The sequence below is a fragment of the Pelobates fuscus genome, chromosome 1 (genome assembly GCF_036172605.1).
Source record: "Pelobates fuscus isolate aPelFus1 chromosome 1, aPelFus1.pri, whole genome shotgun sequence".
In the NCBI taxonomy this organism is placed as follows: Eukaryota; Metazoa; Chordata; class Amphibia; order Anura; family Pelobatidae; genus Pelobates; species Pelobates fuscus.
In genome coordinates this window covers 11339624-11357943 of record NC_086317.1, presented here as the reverse complement: position 1 = coordinate 11357943, position 18320 = coordinate 11339624, and the positions used below count along the sequence as shown (strand labels likewise).

Here is an 18320-nt window from a genome sequence, read left to right as displayed (position 1 = left end):
GGTAGGAAACAGGAGGGTGACTTAAATATAATGTGTGTGTGTGTGTGTCTGTATGTGTGTCTGTCTGTGTCGTGTGTGTGTATGTGTCGTGTGTCTGTCTGTTATAGTGGACTATATAGTAAGTGGGCTACCTAGCTCAGCCTTCCTACTGGGCATTGCTACAAGGAAGGTTAAAAAATAGAAAAAAGGGAAAAAAAAAGGTGGGGAGGGGAATTGAGGAGGGAGAGGAGAGGAGCTGACGCACAAATGAGAAATCATATGCGCAAACAGAGAAGTCGTCTGAATATCACTGAAAGAGACCTTTGTTTGTTCCTTACGAAAATCGAACCAGATATCAAATATTTAGTCTCTCAGCATCAACCTCAAGGATCTCATTAATCACTAGTAAAGGTAATTTCAGTTTTCTCATTAAACTTTATAAAGTTAAAAACCTTATAAACCTGCATTAAGTAGAAATAAAAAGATAAATGTACGTACATTTATTTTTTGTAAAACACCCTCCTTTCTAAAAAAAATCTGCATTTGCGCGAAAACTGGTGGGCGGTAAGGAAATTTTTTCAACCAAAAAGATGCATTAGTGGGCGGTAGGTAAAAAAAGGTTGACTACCACTGGTTTACACAGTCACAATAGGAGCGAATGTAAAACGCCTCAAAGACTATTAAATTATTTGATGGGGCTACAGGTTTGGCATGGCTGATAACTTTTACTCACCATCTCTAATAAATTTGATGACCAGATCTTCCAAGATATTCACAGATTCTGTGTACGGATTCTGATCGTCCCCAAAACCACACACTTTAACTTTCAATCTATTTACTTAGTTTAGGAACCTTGACAGAAGTTACCCGTTTCAGGTATTTGTATCTATTTTGGTTTACTCACATGGTGGGAACGTGTGTCTCCTGTCAAATATGTAGAGACCAGAAAATAATTTTTGGCTAACTTTAGACTAAATGCAGGGACCAACCGGCACATGCACCCTTCCTGTGTTCCCTCATACCTTTATGTGAACTCCTGGTTTACACTACATACCACTTTAAGATATATCAGTTGATTTATGTATGTACATATATGTATATGCTTATAGTGGACTTTTCAGCCCACGATGTATTAGACTCCTCTCACATCATTTGAGCTATAGGGTACTGTATTTTTGGCATCCGGTGAGATCAGGTGGCAGGTAACTTAATAGCCACACACTATCTGTAACTTAGAATCTGGTCCTGGTTGCCACTTATCTATCTGGACATTTGGTTCCTCTGGTCACTGGACAAGGTTATTTTATTGCTTAGCTATACCCTTTCGTTCTTATTTACTCACCTGTTTTGTTTTTCATCTCACTTTGGAGTCTATTACTGTTATATTTATACATCCATACGTTGGATGGTTTTTACTAGTCTTCCATTAACCGTTATATTTTAACATTTACCTTTGGTGTTTCACCACATTCCATTTTTTTCCTAGTATAAGGGCTCAAAACCCTTATAGGGTGAATCATGCCCTCCTGACTATGTGTTTATGGTGGTAGACAATACCTATATCACATACATTTATATTCTTTATTGCTCTAAGAAGTCAGCAATTTACAGCAGACATGTCAGCCATTAGTTTACTATGAGTCTCCACTCTTGGACCTTTGGATCCTTCCATTCTGGAGTTTGTGCACACCTGTATCTTGTTACCTGCTTTCTTGTAAAATGCAGGAACCTTTACTTTCATGATTTGAGATAGTTTCAGCAAGTTATTCTATTAATTAGCAATTTTAAAACGCATTAATGTCTCTTTAAGCAAATCAGATACAAACCTATTCAGACCCACCTTTTTCTTAGATTAAGATGTTGAGAAATTGGGGTATTACAAGATTATCCAATTAAACCGGCACGGAAATGTCAGAGAACAAAGTGACAGTGATTTAAAAAAGTGACTTTTATTCTGACAATTCTTAACAATCCTCCCCCTCCCCGTTCTGTTTGTCTCCGCAGCAGCATTACAAGCTGACATGAAGGCCTTCCAAGATACCTTTTATAGTCCTCCCTGGTTCTGTGCAGATTGCAGAGATACAGTCTGCAGGGGATTGTAACGTAATTTAACCAGCAAGTTTTATTTCTCCATTGAATCCCTGTAAGTCTCCATAGTAAGACAGCCAGATGTGCATCAAATAATCATTAGGATCCATAGTTTGCTTCATCGAAAGCCTTCCTGGCCCGTTTTAACTCTTCGTTCATCGTCAGCAGGTCCTTTACTCTGGCAAATTTACGAGGATCTTTCCGGATCAGGAAGACGATGTCTTCTACCTGCACCCTGCCCTGACGCCCAATTGACATAGCCTTGTGGGTCTGCAGAGGAAACATTTAAAAGGAAGCGTTAGTTATTGAGCAGAACTGGTGCAATTAAAATAAAGCTGGCAATAGCCAATACAATAGGTAGAGGCTGTAAAATTCAAGAATGTAATTTTTTTGTTTTGCCCCTGGGCTGGGATTCTTACGAAAAATGTCATAAATAAATATTCAGCATTTTAAATTGCAGACAACCCCTTCTAGCTGACAAAGGATTAAACAATTCTGTATAAAGTAAATAATGGTAGATTGGAAGAGCAGAATAAAGATTTTAGGAATTGTGAACGCTCCATAATTTACACATCTGAGCAGCCGCGCAACACGAGCTGGATAATTAATCGCTAATTGTTCACAGTTTGTGTGACGCCAGAGTAATGTGCGAAACCACTGCATTTTATAAGAAGCCAGCGAATCCAAGAACGCTCTGCGACAGGGAATACCATTACACCAGGTCAAATTCCTGAAGACAGACAGCCTTAAATGGAAAACCCGGAACGGACGAGCAACTAGATGCATACTTGCAAAAGACAAAATAAAGTATATAGGGTGTTCAATTGTACAGAAATAGCTTTTTAATCCAGGGACAGATGTGATTGCCATCCTGGGGTCAAGAAGGATTTTTTTCCTAGTTTGTTTTATGTGCTTCAAACTGGGATTTTTTTTTCCTTCTTTTGGATCAACTGAAAAAAAGCGGATGTGAGGAAGGCTGAAATTGATGGATACATGTCTCCTTCCAGCCTATGTAGCTATGGACAAAATAAATAGTCCTATAGTTACTGTTTAGACCCAGGCTCTCCAGGCATACACACATTAAAAAGAGCACGACAGGTTTAATGGATACATTGTGCAGCCATCTTGATACAAATTGTATTGCTAATAGCCACTATTTTGTAATACTTCCTGCAGTAAGCTCTGCCCAGACTAGGATGTAGCCAATTCCAGAACATATCCCATTAACCCCTGCTCACATAAAACGACAGAAAGTGCTACCCAAGCTGTAACAACTACATTTCAGCGGGTTACCAGTTTATCAATAGCTCAGCTTAAAGTTTATTAAATGGCGTATTACACACAATTAGCATGGATAGTGCTGGTTTTGATGGCATATTTGCACATTGATAATTGGGACTGAGTTTTTAAAGGTATATTTAGGTATTACTATAGTGATTTAAAGGCACAGCACGCCTTATTTGTATAAGGGATTAATAAAGCATGCAGCATTTTAATGAGGCCATACCTACCAACTGCATTTACGTAGTACTGGTGCCCACAGTGTCCCTTTAAATTACATGCACCAATTATATTTATGTGCTCACTGCACACACCGGCCATAATTCATCCCCAATAGTGAAGCTTTAGAGACACCGCCAGCTCATGTGACAAAGGATGAAGTTAACGTTTAATGGTCAGTTTACACAGTCACAATAGGAGCGAGTGTAAAACGCCTCAAAGACTATTAAATTATTTGATGGGGGCTGCAGGTTTGGTACGGCTGAACTTTTACTCACCATCTCTGTAACAAATTCGATGACCAGATCTTCCAAGATATCCACAGATTCTGTGTACGGATTCTGATCGTCCCCAAAACCATACATCATGCACCTCACTGGGAACAATGCAAAACAAACAATATTTAGCACTGCGTCTGGATCTACTTTGCACAATAAACCATTTCTGCAACTCAGGCCCAACACTAAGAAATATCATATTTAAACTTCAAGGGCCGTCTGGTCTACAGGCTCGACACCAAGCTCTTAATATGGGTTGAGATGGAACCCCCAATGAGAAGCCTCTGATTGGAATGTTCCAGGCACAGATTGGAAGTGCCTTTCAGGTGTATTTACATGAAAACATAAAAGGACAGAATAATTCTATTTTAATTCCATACACATCCCAGACTGGGAATGAGAGAGTTTCTAATAAACATGTCATTTTATTACAGGCAAGACAATCCAGCGTCAGACGACGAAGTTTTACCCGGAATAGTCCTTCATCAGCAGTGGGCAAATAATGACTAGTCTTGCCAGTTGATATAGTTTCTACTAGTCCAGTCCTAGTTTCACCCACTATTTGTGAATACAATTTCATTTCTAAAATATTAATATTAATAAAATTTCTCATCAAAGTTTTGGCAAAGGCCTACAAGTTACGCAGCATGTTTGGTTTGCCCTTTCCTTTAAGAATGAAAAAACAAAAACAAAAAAAAACAGTGACTTGAATTACACAGATTTGGTATAGTGTAAATCTTCCAAGCCATTACACAAGGGATAAGAAATATGACCTCCTGTCAGGAAAAGGGGTTGCGGATTAGAGAAATCATTATCACACCAGGGGTACGTTTCCTGCTGAGATTTCATTGTGATACAAGCCATATTTATTTAAAAAAAAAAAAAACTTACATTCTTTGGAAAAGAGCCTCTTTCTTCTCCCCTGTGCCCCGTCTACCCCTCCAGCAGTGTCTTCATTCTCCTCCTCAAACTAAAAGAAACATTTTATATAGGTCAAGCATCCTTGTGGTTTAACAATAGATCACCATACACTTTTAATTTAAAAACAGCTTACCTATGCGCAGATAAATACGAAAATAATAATAAACAGAGGACGGACATAATCAATAAGAAATTGAAATCAAAGAGAAGAAGCCAGGGGACAGTATTACCTCCTTATTAAATGCATTACAATAAGCAGTCTATTGATATCAAACAATGCTCTGTAAATGGAATGTGTTCTAAGTTTCCATAGAACACCTTGTACGGCTCTCTGAGGACATTTACAACCAAGCCTCATCCCAATTACATCAATACCAAACGATCTATCGCATAAGAATGAGTGGACGCTCTAAGCCAGTGGCCACACCTTCATAAGGCTACGCACCTAGGAAGAGGAGTCAGCCCCAACTGAGGGGAGTGAACAATTGGCAAATGGTCTAACCCCTAAATATTACAAGGCACCCAGACACTGCTGCCGCCATAAAAACGTAAACAAGCTGAAATTGATATTGGGAGGAGTGTGTTCCTTTAACCCCTTAAGGACTGAGCCAAATGTACACGTTTTGATCAAAATAAAAATTAAACAAAACCTTACATTTTACGATAGGTCTGTTCAACCGTAAATCACCTCTTTCATATTAAGCGCACCCCCCTTATTATATATCATTTTATTCAGGAGAAATAGGGCTTTCATTTAATGTCAAATATTTAGCTATGAAACAATTTACGTAATATGAATAAAATGTAAAAAAAAAAATGGGAGAAATTAAGAAATGTTATTTTTTTTGTTCTGCATGACATTCTAACTGTGAATGGTGTTTTGGGAAGTTACAGGGTCAAATATACATTTTTCAGTTTTTTCACACTGAAATTCTCCAGATTGGTCATGTTACCTTTGAGACCATGTGGTAGCCCAGGAATGAGAATTACCCCCATGATGGCATACCATTTGCAATAGTAGACAACCCAAGGTATTGCAAATGGGGTATGTCCAGTCTTTTTTTAGTAGCCACTTGGTCACAAACACTGGCCAAAGTTAGCGTTAAAGGGACACTATAGTCACCTGAACAACTTTAGCTTAATGAAACAGTTTTGGTGTATAGAACATGCCCCTGCAGCCTCACTGCTCAATCCTCTGCCATTTAGGAGTTAAATCCCTTTGTTTATAAACCCTAGTCACACCTCCCTGCATGTGCCTTGCATACCCTCAATATTTCTTTTCTCTCCTTAAGTGGTATGTACAATTTACCCTGAGGTTTGTCGCTGAGAGCCTGTACCTGAGCGGTCATAATGGATTCAGGAGGTATAATAGGAGAAATGTCTTGCTCCTGTTCTTCCTCGGAATTGCCTAGATAGGGCGTCAGCTTTGACGTTTCTTGTGTCTGGTCTGTATGTAATCACGAAATTAAAACGTGACAAGAACAGAGACTCCGGCTTGTCTGGAAGACAATCTCTTGGCTTCACCTATGTATGCCAGATTCTTGTGATCAGTGATGATCAAACGTGGATCTTTGGAACCTTCCAAAAGATGTTGCCATTCTTTTAAGGCCAGGATAACGGCTAACCATTCTCTGTTGCCTATATCAGTTTATTTCTGATGGTGACCGTTTTCTGGAGAAAAACCCACAAGGGTGTAAAGGGGTGTCCTATCTCCTGAGATAGAAAAGCACCTACCCCGGTTTCTGATGCATCTACCTCTAGCATAAAAGGTGTACTGGTATCAGGGTGCACTAGTATGGGAGCATAAGCAAAAAAGGTCTTGAGATTATCAAATGCTTCTTTAGCTTCCTGTGACCATATATGTGACAGTTTACACGGTTACGAGTTTAGGCTAGTAATAGGGGCGATAAGAGAAGACTTTTACGAACCTACGATAATAATTGGCAAAATCTATAAAACGCTGAATAAGGGGCCAGTGCAGAACCGCCTCAAGTTTTCGTGGATCCATTTGGAAACCAAAAGCAGAAATCAAATAACCTAGGAACTGTCTGATCAAATAGGCACTTTTCAAGTTTGCAGTATAATCTACTTTTAAGTAGTGTGGCGGTCTGCCAAGGTATCACCACCATGGATACCCTTTTCCCATAATAATAATAATAATAATAATAATAATACGCCAATAATCCACAGGTTAAAATATCGCCAGTATCGGATAACCCCCAACACATGAGCCAACGCTTAATGCTGGGATAAGACTGATTTAAATGGAGAACAGGCATCAAATTTATACAGTCAGTAAACTTCTCCTCTGAACTTGGGAGATAATTGAGTCAGAGACAGCACTAAACTCAATTATTACCAGGCACAGAAAAAGGTACAATATTACAACACCTCAAAAGTACCCCCAACATACATGGGAACCCCACAAAAGTCAAATCCATGGGTAGCCTGGATCTGGGTGAACAATATATCCGAAAATCACCCAGATCAGTTTGGTAGTTTGCGATCGGCACCGCAGAGAAGATCTGACCAGACTGCCACGAGGTCGAAGCCCAGAAATAGTTCCATGGAAATTGTGGCAAGAGCCTGTCTCCATTGGTGAGGTTTTTCACAAAAACAACATAAGATATATTCAAGCTGGTTTGTGGAAAATGCTCCCTGTTTTCGGTATTCTGGAACACCCGAAAGCTGTTCGTCTAGGTGAATGAGAACGAGAACGGGGAGTAGATCCATAGAGACCGGTGTTCATGAGAATGCCTGGCCGAAATGAGTTCCAGGCACTCGGCGACCAGGTCCCACTGACAGTGTTTGAGAGACAAGATGGCCGCCATCCATTGTATTAGTATGTACGAAATGGCGGCCACCCAGTGGAGCATTCTATTCATGATTTCCTCTGAGGTTTTCGGACAAGATACAGAACGTTCTATGTTTTAACTGGTTTCGGTTCGGGAAGCGAACAAAATAACAAACCAAACTGGAACATAACTACAAACTTCCTTCACAAGTAGTGTTTGTCAAACTTGCTTTACATGCCCGTGGTGACTGGAGAGATCAGAGGAATATATGAGTATATCGTCAAAATACACCAATACAAACAAATAAATTAATTCTCTAATTACAAAGTACTACATGGTTGGTAACAAACAGTTGGTCTATAAAGTCTTCAACTGCACCAGAATCAACCAAAGCATAATACGAGAAATTTACATTATTGCTTTGGGCAAAAACAGAAAGCATAAACCTATTATGAGGCATACCAGGTGCGCAAGTTTTCCGGCCAAATAGGACAAACTATTCTCAAATGACCCAATTTTCCACAATATAAACAGAGTCCTTCGTTTTTCCTATATAGTTTTTCAGCCTCGGATAATCTCAACACCCTAATTGCATGGGTTCAGGTTCAGATGGGGGAGATGGAGCAGGTAACATAGGATTGGACAAACAGGGGGCAATAGTAAGTTGGAAGTCTAGTTCTATTTCTGTCTCTTAGACGGTTATCAATATGCATCATGTAAGTTTTTTTGGTAATTCTTTAGCAGCAGTCTCATCGAGTACTGCATCAGACAGAGCTTCGGAAAAGGCAGTGAATAAACCGATGTTAGTCCAGTCGACCTCTGAAGCAAGGGTAAGAAATTCAATGGCGTACTCTGCAACAGACCTATTGCCTTGTTTTATACGCATTAATCTATGCGTCTATACTGACAGCGTGCCCCCCCGTCTATACTGACAGCGCCCCCCATCTATACTGACAGTGTGTCCCCATGTCTATACTGACAGTGTGTCCCCATGTCTATACTGACAGTGTGTCCCCATGTCTATACTGACAGTGTGTCCCCATGTCTATACTGACAGTGTGTCCCCATGTCTATACTGACAGTGTGTCCCCATGTCTATACTGACAGTGTGTCCCCATGTCTATACTGACAGTGTGTCCCCATGTCTATACTGACAGTGTGTCCCCATGTCTATACTGACAGTGTGTCCCCATGTCTATACTGACAGTGTGTCCCCATGTCTATACTGACAGTGTGTCCCCATGTCTATACTGACAGTGTGTCCCCATGTCTATACTGACAGTGTGTCCCCATGTCTATACTGACAGTGTGTCCCCATGTCTATACTGACAGTGTGTCCCCATGTCTATACTGACAGTGTGTCCCCATGTCTATACTGACAGTGTGTCCCCATGTCTATACTGACAGTGTGTCCCCATGTCTATACTGACAGTGTGTCCCCATGTCTATACTGACAGTGTGTCCCCATGTCTATACTGACAGTGTGTCCCCATGTCTATACTGACAGTGTGTCCCCATGTCTATACTGACAGTGTGTCCCCATGTCTATACTGACAGTGTGTCCCCATGTCTATACTGACAGTGTGTCCCCATGTCTATACTGACAGTGTGTCCCCATGTCTATACTGACAGTGTGTCCCCATGTCTATACTGACAGTGTGTCCCCATGTCTATACTGACAGTGTGTCCCCATGTCTATACTGACAGTGTGTCCCCATGTCTATACTGACAGTGTGTCCCCATGTCTATACTGACAGTGTGTCCCCATGTCTATACTGACAGTGTGTCCCCATGTCTATACTGACAGTGTGTCCCCATGTCTATACTGACAGTGTGTCCCCATGTCTATACTGACAGCGTGTCCCCATGTCTATACTGACAGCGTGTCCCCATGTCTATACTGACAGCGTGTCCCCATGTCTATACTGACAGCGTGTCCCCATGTCTATACTGACAGCGTGTCCCCATGTCTATACTGACAGCGTGTCCCCATGTCTATACTGACAGCGTGTCCCCATGTCTATACTGACAGCGTGTCCCCATGTCTATACTGACAGCGTGTCCCCATGTCTATACTGACAGCGTGTCCCCATGTCTATACTGACAGCGTGTCCCCATGTCTATACTGACAGCGTGTCCCCATGTCTATACTGACAGCGTGTCCCCATGTCTATACTGACAGCGTGTCCCCATGTCTATACTGACAGCGTGTCCCCATGTCTATACTGACAGCGTGTCCCCATGTCTATACTGACAGCGTGTCCCCATGTCTATACTGACAGCGTGTCCCCATGTCTATACTGACAGCGTGTCCCCATGTCTATACTGACAGCGTGTCCCCATGTCTATACTGACAGCGTGTCCCCATGTCTATACTGACAGCGTGTCCCCATGTCTATACTGACAGCGTGTCCCATATCTATACTGACAGCGTGTCCCATGTCTATACTGACAGCGTGTCCCATGTCTATACTGACAGCGTGTCCCATGTCTATACTGACAGCGTGTCCCATGTCTATACTGACAGCGTGTCCCATGTCTATACTGACAGCGTGTCCCATGTCTATACTGACAGCGTGTCCCATGTCTATACTGACAGTGTGTCCCATGTCTATACTGACAGTGTGTCCCATGTCTATACTGACAGTGTGTCCCATGTCTATACTGACAGTGTGTCCCATGTCTATACTGACAGTGTGTCCCATGTCTATACTGACAGTGTGTCCCATGTCTATACTGACAGTGTGTCCCATGTCTATACTGACAGTGTGTCCCATGTCTATACTGACAGTGTGTCCCATGTCTATACTGACAGTGTGTCCCATGTCTATACTGACAGTGTGTCCCATGTCTATACTGACAGTGTGTCCCCATGTCTATACTGACAGTGTGTCCCCATGTCTATACTGACAGTGTGTCCCATGTCTATACTGACAGTGTGTCCCATGTCTATACTGACAGTGTGTCCCCATGTCTATACTGACAGTGTGTCCCATGTCTATACTGACAGTGTGTCCCATGTCTATACTGACAGTGTGTCCCATGTCTATACTGACAGTGTGTCCCCATGTCTATACTGACAGTGTGTCCCATGTCTATACTGACAGTGTGTCCCATGTCTATACTGACAGTGTGTCCCATGTCTATACTGACAGCGTGTCCCATGTCTATACTGACAGTGTGTCCCATGTCTATACTGACAGCGTGTCCCATGTCTATACTGACAGTGTGTCCCATGTCTATACTGACAGTGTGTCCCATGTCTATACTGACAGCGTGTCCCATGTCTATACTGACAGTGTGTCCCCATGTCTATACTGACAGTGTGTCCCATGTCTATACTGACAGCGTGTGTCCCATGTCTATACTGACAGTGTGTGTGTCCCATGTCTATACTGACAGTGTGTGTGTCCCATGTCTATACTGACAGTGTGTGTGTCCCATGTCTATACTGACAGTGTGTGTGTCCCATGTCTATACTGACAGTGTGTGTGTCCCCATGTCTATACTGACAGTGTGTGTGTCCCCATGTCTATACTGACAGTGTGTGTGTCCCCATGTCTATACTGACAGTGTGTGTCCCATGTCTATACTGACAGTGTGTCCCATGTCTATACTGACAGTGTGTCCCATGTCTATACTGACAGTGTGTGTCCCATGTCTATACTGACAGTGTGTGTCCCATGTCTATACTGACAGTGTGTCCCCATGTCTATACTGACAGCGTGTGTCCCATGTCTATACTGACAGCGTGTGTCCCATGTCTATACTGACAGCGTGTCCCATGTCTATACTGACAGCGTGTCCCATGTCTATACTGACTGTGTGTGTCCCATGTCTATACTGACAGTGTGTCCCCATGTCTATACTGACAGTGTGTCCCATGTCTATACTGACAGCGTGTCCCCAGTACCCCCTTGGTGCTCACCGTCTGATCTTCGTCCTCGTCTGCCATGGTCTCGCTCCAAACACAGCGATCTGGCCACTTCCGCCCCCCAAGCTAGGACTTCCGGAGTAGCAACATGGCGCCCAACCCGCCCAATCACAACACAGCTCACGGAGAACGTCATAACCGGGCGCAGAGTGATGGCGGCCATTTTACTTCCTGGAAGATGAGGGCGCGAGGGGATGACGTAATGGTGGCTGGGTGTAGCGACCGTTAGGCGCCGGATTTGAATTCTCAGCAGCAGCCTGACACACAGAGAGACAGACAGACAGACAGACCGAGATCGGTGAGTCCTGGGGACAGACAGACAGACAGAGATCGGTGAGTCCTGGGGACAGACAGACAGACAGAGATCGGTGAGTCCTGGGGACAGACAGACAGACAGAGATCGGTGAGTCCTGGGGACAGACAGACAGACAGACAGAGATTGGTGAGTCCTGGGGACAGACAGACAGACAGACAGAGATTGGTGAGTCCTGGGGACAGACAGACAGACAGACAGAGATTGGGGAGTCCTGGGGACAGACAGACAGACAGACAGACAGACAGAGATTGGTGAGTCCTGGGGACGGACAGACAGACAGACAGAGATTGGGGAGTCCTGGGGACGGACAGACAGACAGAGATTGGGGAGTCCTGGGGACAGACAGACAGACAGAGATTGGTGAGTCCTGGGGACAGACAGACAGACAGAGATTGGTGAGTCCTGGGGACAGACAGACAGACAGAGATTGGTGAGTCCTGGGGACAGACAGACAGACAGAGATTGGTGAGTCCTGGGGACAGACAGACAGACAGAGATTGGGGAGTCCTGGGGACAGACAGACAGACAGAGATTGGGGAGTCCTGGGGACAGACAGACAGACAGACAGACAGAGATTGGTGAGTCCTGGGGACAGACAGACAGACAGACAGAGATTGGTGAGTCCTGGGGACAGACAGACAGACAGACAGAGATTGGTGAGTCCTGGGGACAGACAGACAGACAGACAGAGATTGGTGAGTCCTGGGGACAGACAGACAGACAGACAGAGATTGGTGAGTCCTGGGGACAGACAGACAGACAGACAGAGATTGGTGAGTCCTGGGGACAGACAGACAGACAGACAGAGATTGGTGAGTCCTGGGGACAGACAGACAGACAGACAGAGATTGGTGAGTCCTGGGGACAGACAGACAGAGAGACAGAGATTGGTGAGTCCTGGGGACAGACAGACAGACAGACAGAGATTGGTGAGTCCTGGGGACAGACAGACAGACAGACAGAGATTGGTGAGTCCTGGGGACAGACAGACAGACAGACAGACAGAGATTGGTGAGTCCTGGGGACAGACAGACAGACAGACAGAGATTGGTGAGTCCTGGGGACAGACAGACAGACAGACAGAGATTGGTGAGTCCTGGAGACAGACAGACAGACAGACAGACAGAGATTGGTGAGTCCTGGAGACAGACAGACAGACAGACAGAGATTGGTGAGTCCTGGGGACAGACAGACAGACAGACAGAGATTGGTGAGTCCTGGGGACAGACAGACAGACAGACAGAGATTGGTGAGTCCTGGGGACAGACAGACAGACAGACAGAGATTGGTGAGTCCTGGGGACAGACAGACAGACAGACAGACAGAGATTGGTGAGTCCTGGGGACAGACAGACAGACAGACAGACAGAGATTGGTGAGTCCTGGGGACAGACAGACAGACAGACAGAGATTGGTGAGTCCTGGGGACAGACAGACAGACAGACAGAGATTGGTGAGTCCTGGGGACAGACAGACAGACAGACAGAGATTGGTGAGTCCTGGGGACAGACAGACAGACAGAGATTGGTGAGTCCTGGGGACAGACAGACAGACAGAGATTGGTGAGTCCTGGGGACAGACAGACAGACAGAGATTGGTGAGTCCTGGGGACAGACAGACAGACAGACAGAGATTGGTGAGTCCTGGGGACAGACAGACAGAGATTGGTGAGTCCTGGGGACAGACAGACAGACAGACAGAGATTGGTGAGTCCTGGGGACAGACAGACAGACAGACAGAGATTGGTGAGTCCTGGGGACAGACAGACAGACAGACAGAGATTGGTGAGTCCTGGGGACAGACAGACAGACAGACAGAGATTGGTGAGTCCTGGGGACAGACAGACAGACAGAGATTGGTGAGTCCTGGGGACAGACAGACAGACAGAGATTGGTGAGTCCTGGGGACAGACAGACAGACAGAGATTGGTGAGTCCTGGGGACAGACAGACAGACAGAGATTGGTGAGTCCTGGGGACAGACAGAGATTGGTGAGTCCTGGGGACAGACAGACAGACAGAGATTGGTGAGTCCTGGGGACAGACAGACAGACAGAGATTGGTGAGTCCTGGGGACAGACAGACAGACAGAGATTGGTGAGTCCTGGGGACGGACAGACAGACAGAGATTGGTGAGTCCTGGGGACAGACAGACAGACAGAGATTGGTGAGTCCTGGGGACAGACAGACAGACAGAGATTGGTGAGTCCTGGGGACAGACAGACAGACAGAGATTGGTGAGTCCTGGGGACAGACAGACAGACAGAGATTGGTGAGTCCTGGGGACAGACAGACAGACAGAGATTGGTGAGTCCTGGGGACAGACAGACAGACAGAGATTGGTGAGTCCTGGGGACAGACAGACAGACAGAGATCGGTGAGTCCTGGGGACAGACAGACAGACAGAGATCGGTGAGTCCTGGGGACAGACAGACAGACAGACAGAGATCGGTGAGTCCTGGGGACAGACAGACAGACAGACAGAGATCGGTGAGTCCTGGGGACAGACAGACAGACAGAGATCGGTGAGTCCTGGGGACAGACAGACAGACAGAGATCGGTGAGTCCTGGGGACAGACAGACAGACAGAGATCGGTGAGTCCTGGGGACAGACAGACAGACAGAGATCGGTGAGTCCTGGGGACAGACAGACAGACAGAGATCGGTGAGTCCTGGGGACAGACAGACAGACAGAGATCGGTGAGTCCTGGGGACAGACAGACAGACAGACAGAGATCGGTGAGTCCTGGGGACAGACAGACAGACAGACAGAGATCGGTGAGTCCTGGGGACAGACAGACAGACAGACAGAGATTGGCGAGTCCTGGGGACAGACAGACAGAGATTGGCGAGTCCTGGGGACAGACAGACAGAGATTGGCGAGTCCTGGGGACAGACAGACAGAGATTGGCGAGTCCTGGGGACAGACAGACAGAGATTGGCGAGTCCTGGGGACAGACAGACAGAGATTGGCGAGTCCTGGGGACAGACAGACAGAGATTGGCGAGTCCTGGGGACAGACAGACAGAGATTGGCGAGTCCTGGGGACAGACAGACAGAGATTGGCGAGTCCTGGGGACAGACAGACAGAGATTGGCGAGTCCTGGGGACAGACAGACAGAGATTGGCGAGTCCTGGGGACAGACAGACAGAGATTGGCGAGTCCTGGGGACAGACAGACAGAGATTGGCGAGTCCTGGGGACAGACAGACAGAGATTGGCGAGTCCTGGGGACAGACAGACAGAGATTGGCGAGTCCTGGGGACAGACAGACAGAGATTGGCGAGTCCTGGGGACAGACAGACAGAGATTGGCGAGTCCTGGGGACAGACAGACAGAGATTGGCGAGTCCTGGGGACAGACAGACAGAGATTGGCGAGTCCTGGGGACAGACAGACAGAGATTGGCGAGTCCTGGGGACAGACAGACAGAGATTGGCGAGTCCTGGGGACAGACAGACAGAGATTGGCGAGTCCTGGGGACAGACAGACAGACAGAGATCGGCGAGTCCTGGGGACAGACAGACAGACAGAGATCGGTGAGTCCTGGGGACAGACAGAGATCGGTGAGTCCTGGGGACAGACAGAGATCGGTGAGTCCTGGGGACAGACAGAGATCGGTGAGTCCTGGGGACAGACAGAGATCGGTGAGTCCTGGGGACAGACAGAGATCGGTGAGTCCTGGGGACAGACAGAGATCGGTGAGTCCTGGGGACAGACAGAGATCGGTGAGTCCTGGGGACAGACAGACAGACAGAGATCGGTGAGTCCTGGGGACAGACAGACAGACAGAGATCGGTGAGTCCTGGGGACAGACAGACAGACAGACAGAGATCGGTGAGTCCTGGGGACAGACAGACAGACAGACAGAGATTGGTGAGTCCTGGGGACAGAGAGCGGGCACACCAAGAGCAGTCAGTCAGGGAGACCCCTGTTTTGGCGCTATGGATTAACCCTTCTGTGCTGACTGAGGGTCAGTGCTTTGGCCATCTCTCTGGCACCTTCTGTGCTAACTTACCCTGTGCGGAGTCAAACTGTTTAGCTTCTTACCTGGGTCCCACCAGGCTGCTGGACTCCTTTGTTGGCAGGTTTACAACACCTGTCTTTTCCAGAGCTGAAGAAGCTCGATGCCTATCCAGCTGACTGCTCTCAACCCTTGAATGAGCATTTGTGCTTTGAAGAATGCACAGATTTGATATTCGGCATCCCATAACTCCAGGGTGTTTAATGCCGCCCCTCTGACTCAGCCATGGCTACATTACACCCCATAGCAGCAGAAGGGATAAAATCTGTATGTGGAGTATCTCCTGGTGAAACACTGCACATACAGACTCCAGGCACCATGATCATTTCAAATCATTGAGACGGCCTTGGTGCATGGAGTAATTCATTAATATTTGAGATTGTATTTCTAACAGTGAGTTGCCTGGTCACATTATTAAAAGTAGATATTCTACCCCCTTAAATTTATTTAAGTGATATTTTGTGTTTTTTTTTTTTATTACTTCATACTAAACTATAAAGAGATTATGCTCCAATATGTTTAATGGAATGTATTCTACATATTAATATTGTAAGAATTATCTTTTTCTCTTTATTTTTGCAGACAAAATGAGAAGAAGTTCAGTAACCAATAGGCAATCCCTATTGCCACTGCGTGTGCAAGATACTAACCGGGTCGGGCTTACTACACCCCAGAAGTAGGTTATTTTCCTTCAATAGAGGTTGACTATTCCTAACATTAATGGCGAGGTCTGTCATTGTTCTGCAAGGTTTGCCATTTTACACTCATCATTCTGACAGACGGTGTACGTGATACATTTTTATAAAGAGAATCATGTTTGAGTGTTAAGTATTACAGTGGCTCTGTAATACACAAATATGGAGCGTTTCATAAATATATAATCTTTATGAAATGCCCATGAAGACCGTGATAAAGTATGCATGGTGGGCAATATATTTTTTTAAACCTTATATTAAATAAGAAATCACACAGACACAGGATGTATCATTTATTTTCTATTTTTCATAAGAAAGGGCTTACGATCAATTTAGAAACTATAATATAAACCGCAATCAGACTTGATCAGTTGGAATAATAAACCATTTTGAAATCTGTTAAAGCGGCACTGTCATGCCGAACTTACCTTTCCTCAATCTCTTCCTCTTCTCCCCCTCTCTCGGGATCTGTTATTCCTTTCTTCCTGTCTTCTTTAGCTTTCTTTAAAATCATAAGACAAAGTAGGGACTCTTTGTCTTATGGGATTCCTCCGCTTGACCAGCTCTGACCAGCGGAGGAGCAAAGTGTGCTTCATTTCCGCTGGTCAGAGCAATTTTCCCATGATCCCTAGCTTTCCTCCCAGTTCCCACAATACTTCCTGTCAGTATTGCCGAACGTCCTGTCACTTAGACAGAACGCCGGCAAAACTGCCGAATTGCATCCTAACAGAATGAGCACCGTTTCTCCATTGGTGTTAGGATGCAATTCGGTACTTTGTTCGTATCGGAATTTCATTCAAATGAATGAAACTCCGATCCTATTCATTGCTGTGGCTGCATCTTGCAGCCGCTTAGTAGATAACTCCCTAATTCCCACGGTATCAGGGAGCTATCTACTAAAAGGCTGAAAGACCTAAATTGGTCTTTCAGCCAAATTTACTAACACCAAGTAAAAATGACTTGGTATTAGTAAATAATATGCCCCTACTCGCTATACCGCGAGTAGGGGCATGTCTAGTAAGCAGTGAGCAGCCTGTGGCTGCTCACTGTAGAAAAAAAATAAAAAAAATATTGCCCCCCACCCCTAAATGACGGGTGGGGGCCGTAAAGTAAAATAAGGGAGGGAGACCTATTGTCCCCCCCCCCCCCCCGGCCCCCACCCCTGAGCGGTGGGTGGGGGCCATAAAGATAATGAGGGGGGGGGACCTACTGTCCTCCCCCCCGGCCCCCACCCCTGGCCGGCGGGTGGGGGCCATAATAGTAATAAAGGGGGGGGGACCTACTGTCCTCCCCCCCGGCCCCCACCCCTGGGCGGCGGGTGGGGGCCATAATAGTAATAAGGGGGGGGGGACCTACTGTCCTCCCCCCCGGCCCCCACCCCTGGGCGGCGGGTGGGGGCCATAATAGTAGTAGGGGGGGGGGGGACCTACTGTCCTCCCCCCCGGCCCCCACCCCTGGCCGGCGGGTGGGGGCCATAATAGTAATAAAGGGGGGGGGGACCTACTGTCCTCCCCCCCGGCCCCCACCCCTGGGCGGCGGGTGGGGGCCATAATAGTAATAAGGGGGGGGGACCTACTGTCCTCCACCCCCCGGCCCCCACCCCTGGGCGGCGGGTGGGGGCCATATTAGTAATAGGGGGGGGGGGGGACCTACTGTCCTCCCCCCCGGCCCCCACCCCTGGGCGGCGGGTGGGGGCCATAATAGTAATAAGGGGGGGGGACCTACTGTCCTCCAGCCCCCGGCCCCCACCCCTGGGCGGCGGGTGGGGGCCCTAATGGAAAAAAGGGGGGGGGG

General features: G+C 46.1%; 3 protein-coding genes across 3 annotated transcripts in view; 2 read left to right on the top strand and 1 right to left on the bottom strand.

Annotated features, from left to right (window-relative positions):
* The window catches only part of LOC134573755 (zinc finger protein 850-like), a 788930-nt gene that overhangs the window by 516038 nt on the left and 254572 nt on the right, over positions 1 to 18320 (top strand). The window lies entirely within an intron of this gene.
* On the bottom strand, positions 1547 to 11568 carry TAF13 (TATA-box binding protein associated factor 13). The gene is made up of 4 exons (XM_063446268.1): positions 11490 to 11568; positions 4737 to 4815; positions 3846 to 3943; positions 1547 to 2337 (listed from the first exon to the last, which is right to left on the bottom strand). Exons 1-4 carry the CDS (start codon positions 11514 to 11516, stop codon positions 2167 to 2169), a joined length of 375 nt encoding a protein of 124 aa, XP_063302338.1. The 5' UTR covers positions 11517 to 11568; the 3' UTR covers positions 1547 to 2166.
* The window catches only part of NDC80 (NDC80 kinetochore complex component), a 30045-nt gene continuing 28143 nt past the window's right edge, over positions 16419 to 18320 (top strand). The window contains exon 1 of the mRNA XM_063446181.1: positions 16419 to 16507. Within this exon, the coding sequence (XP_063302251.1) occupies positions 16419 to 16507 (89 nt within the window). The remainder of the gene's footprint in view (positions 16508 to 18320) is intronic.

What these genes read in the sequence shown, in the direction of transcription:
- TAF13 (XM_063446268.1), bottom strand. Translation starts at nt 11,516, where the DNA reads ATGGCAGACGAGGACGAAGATCAGACG. An exon ending in ACGAGGACGAAGATCAGACG is followed by an intron (nt 4,816 to 11,489) that starts GTGAGCACCAAG and finishes TGTTTCTTTTAG; the next exon opens with TTTGAGGAGGAGAATGAAGA. An exon ending in TCGAATTTGTTACAGAGATG is followed by an intron (nt 2,338 to 3,845) that starts GTGAGTAAAAGT and finishes TTTCCTCTGCAG; the next exon opens with ACCCACAAGGCTATGTCAAT.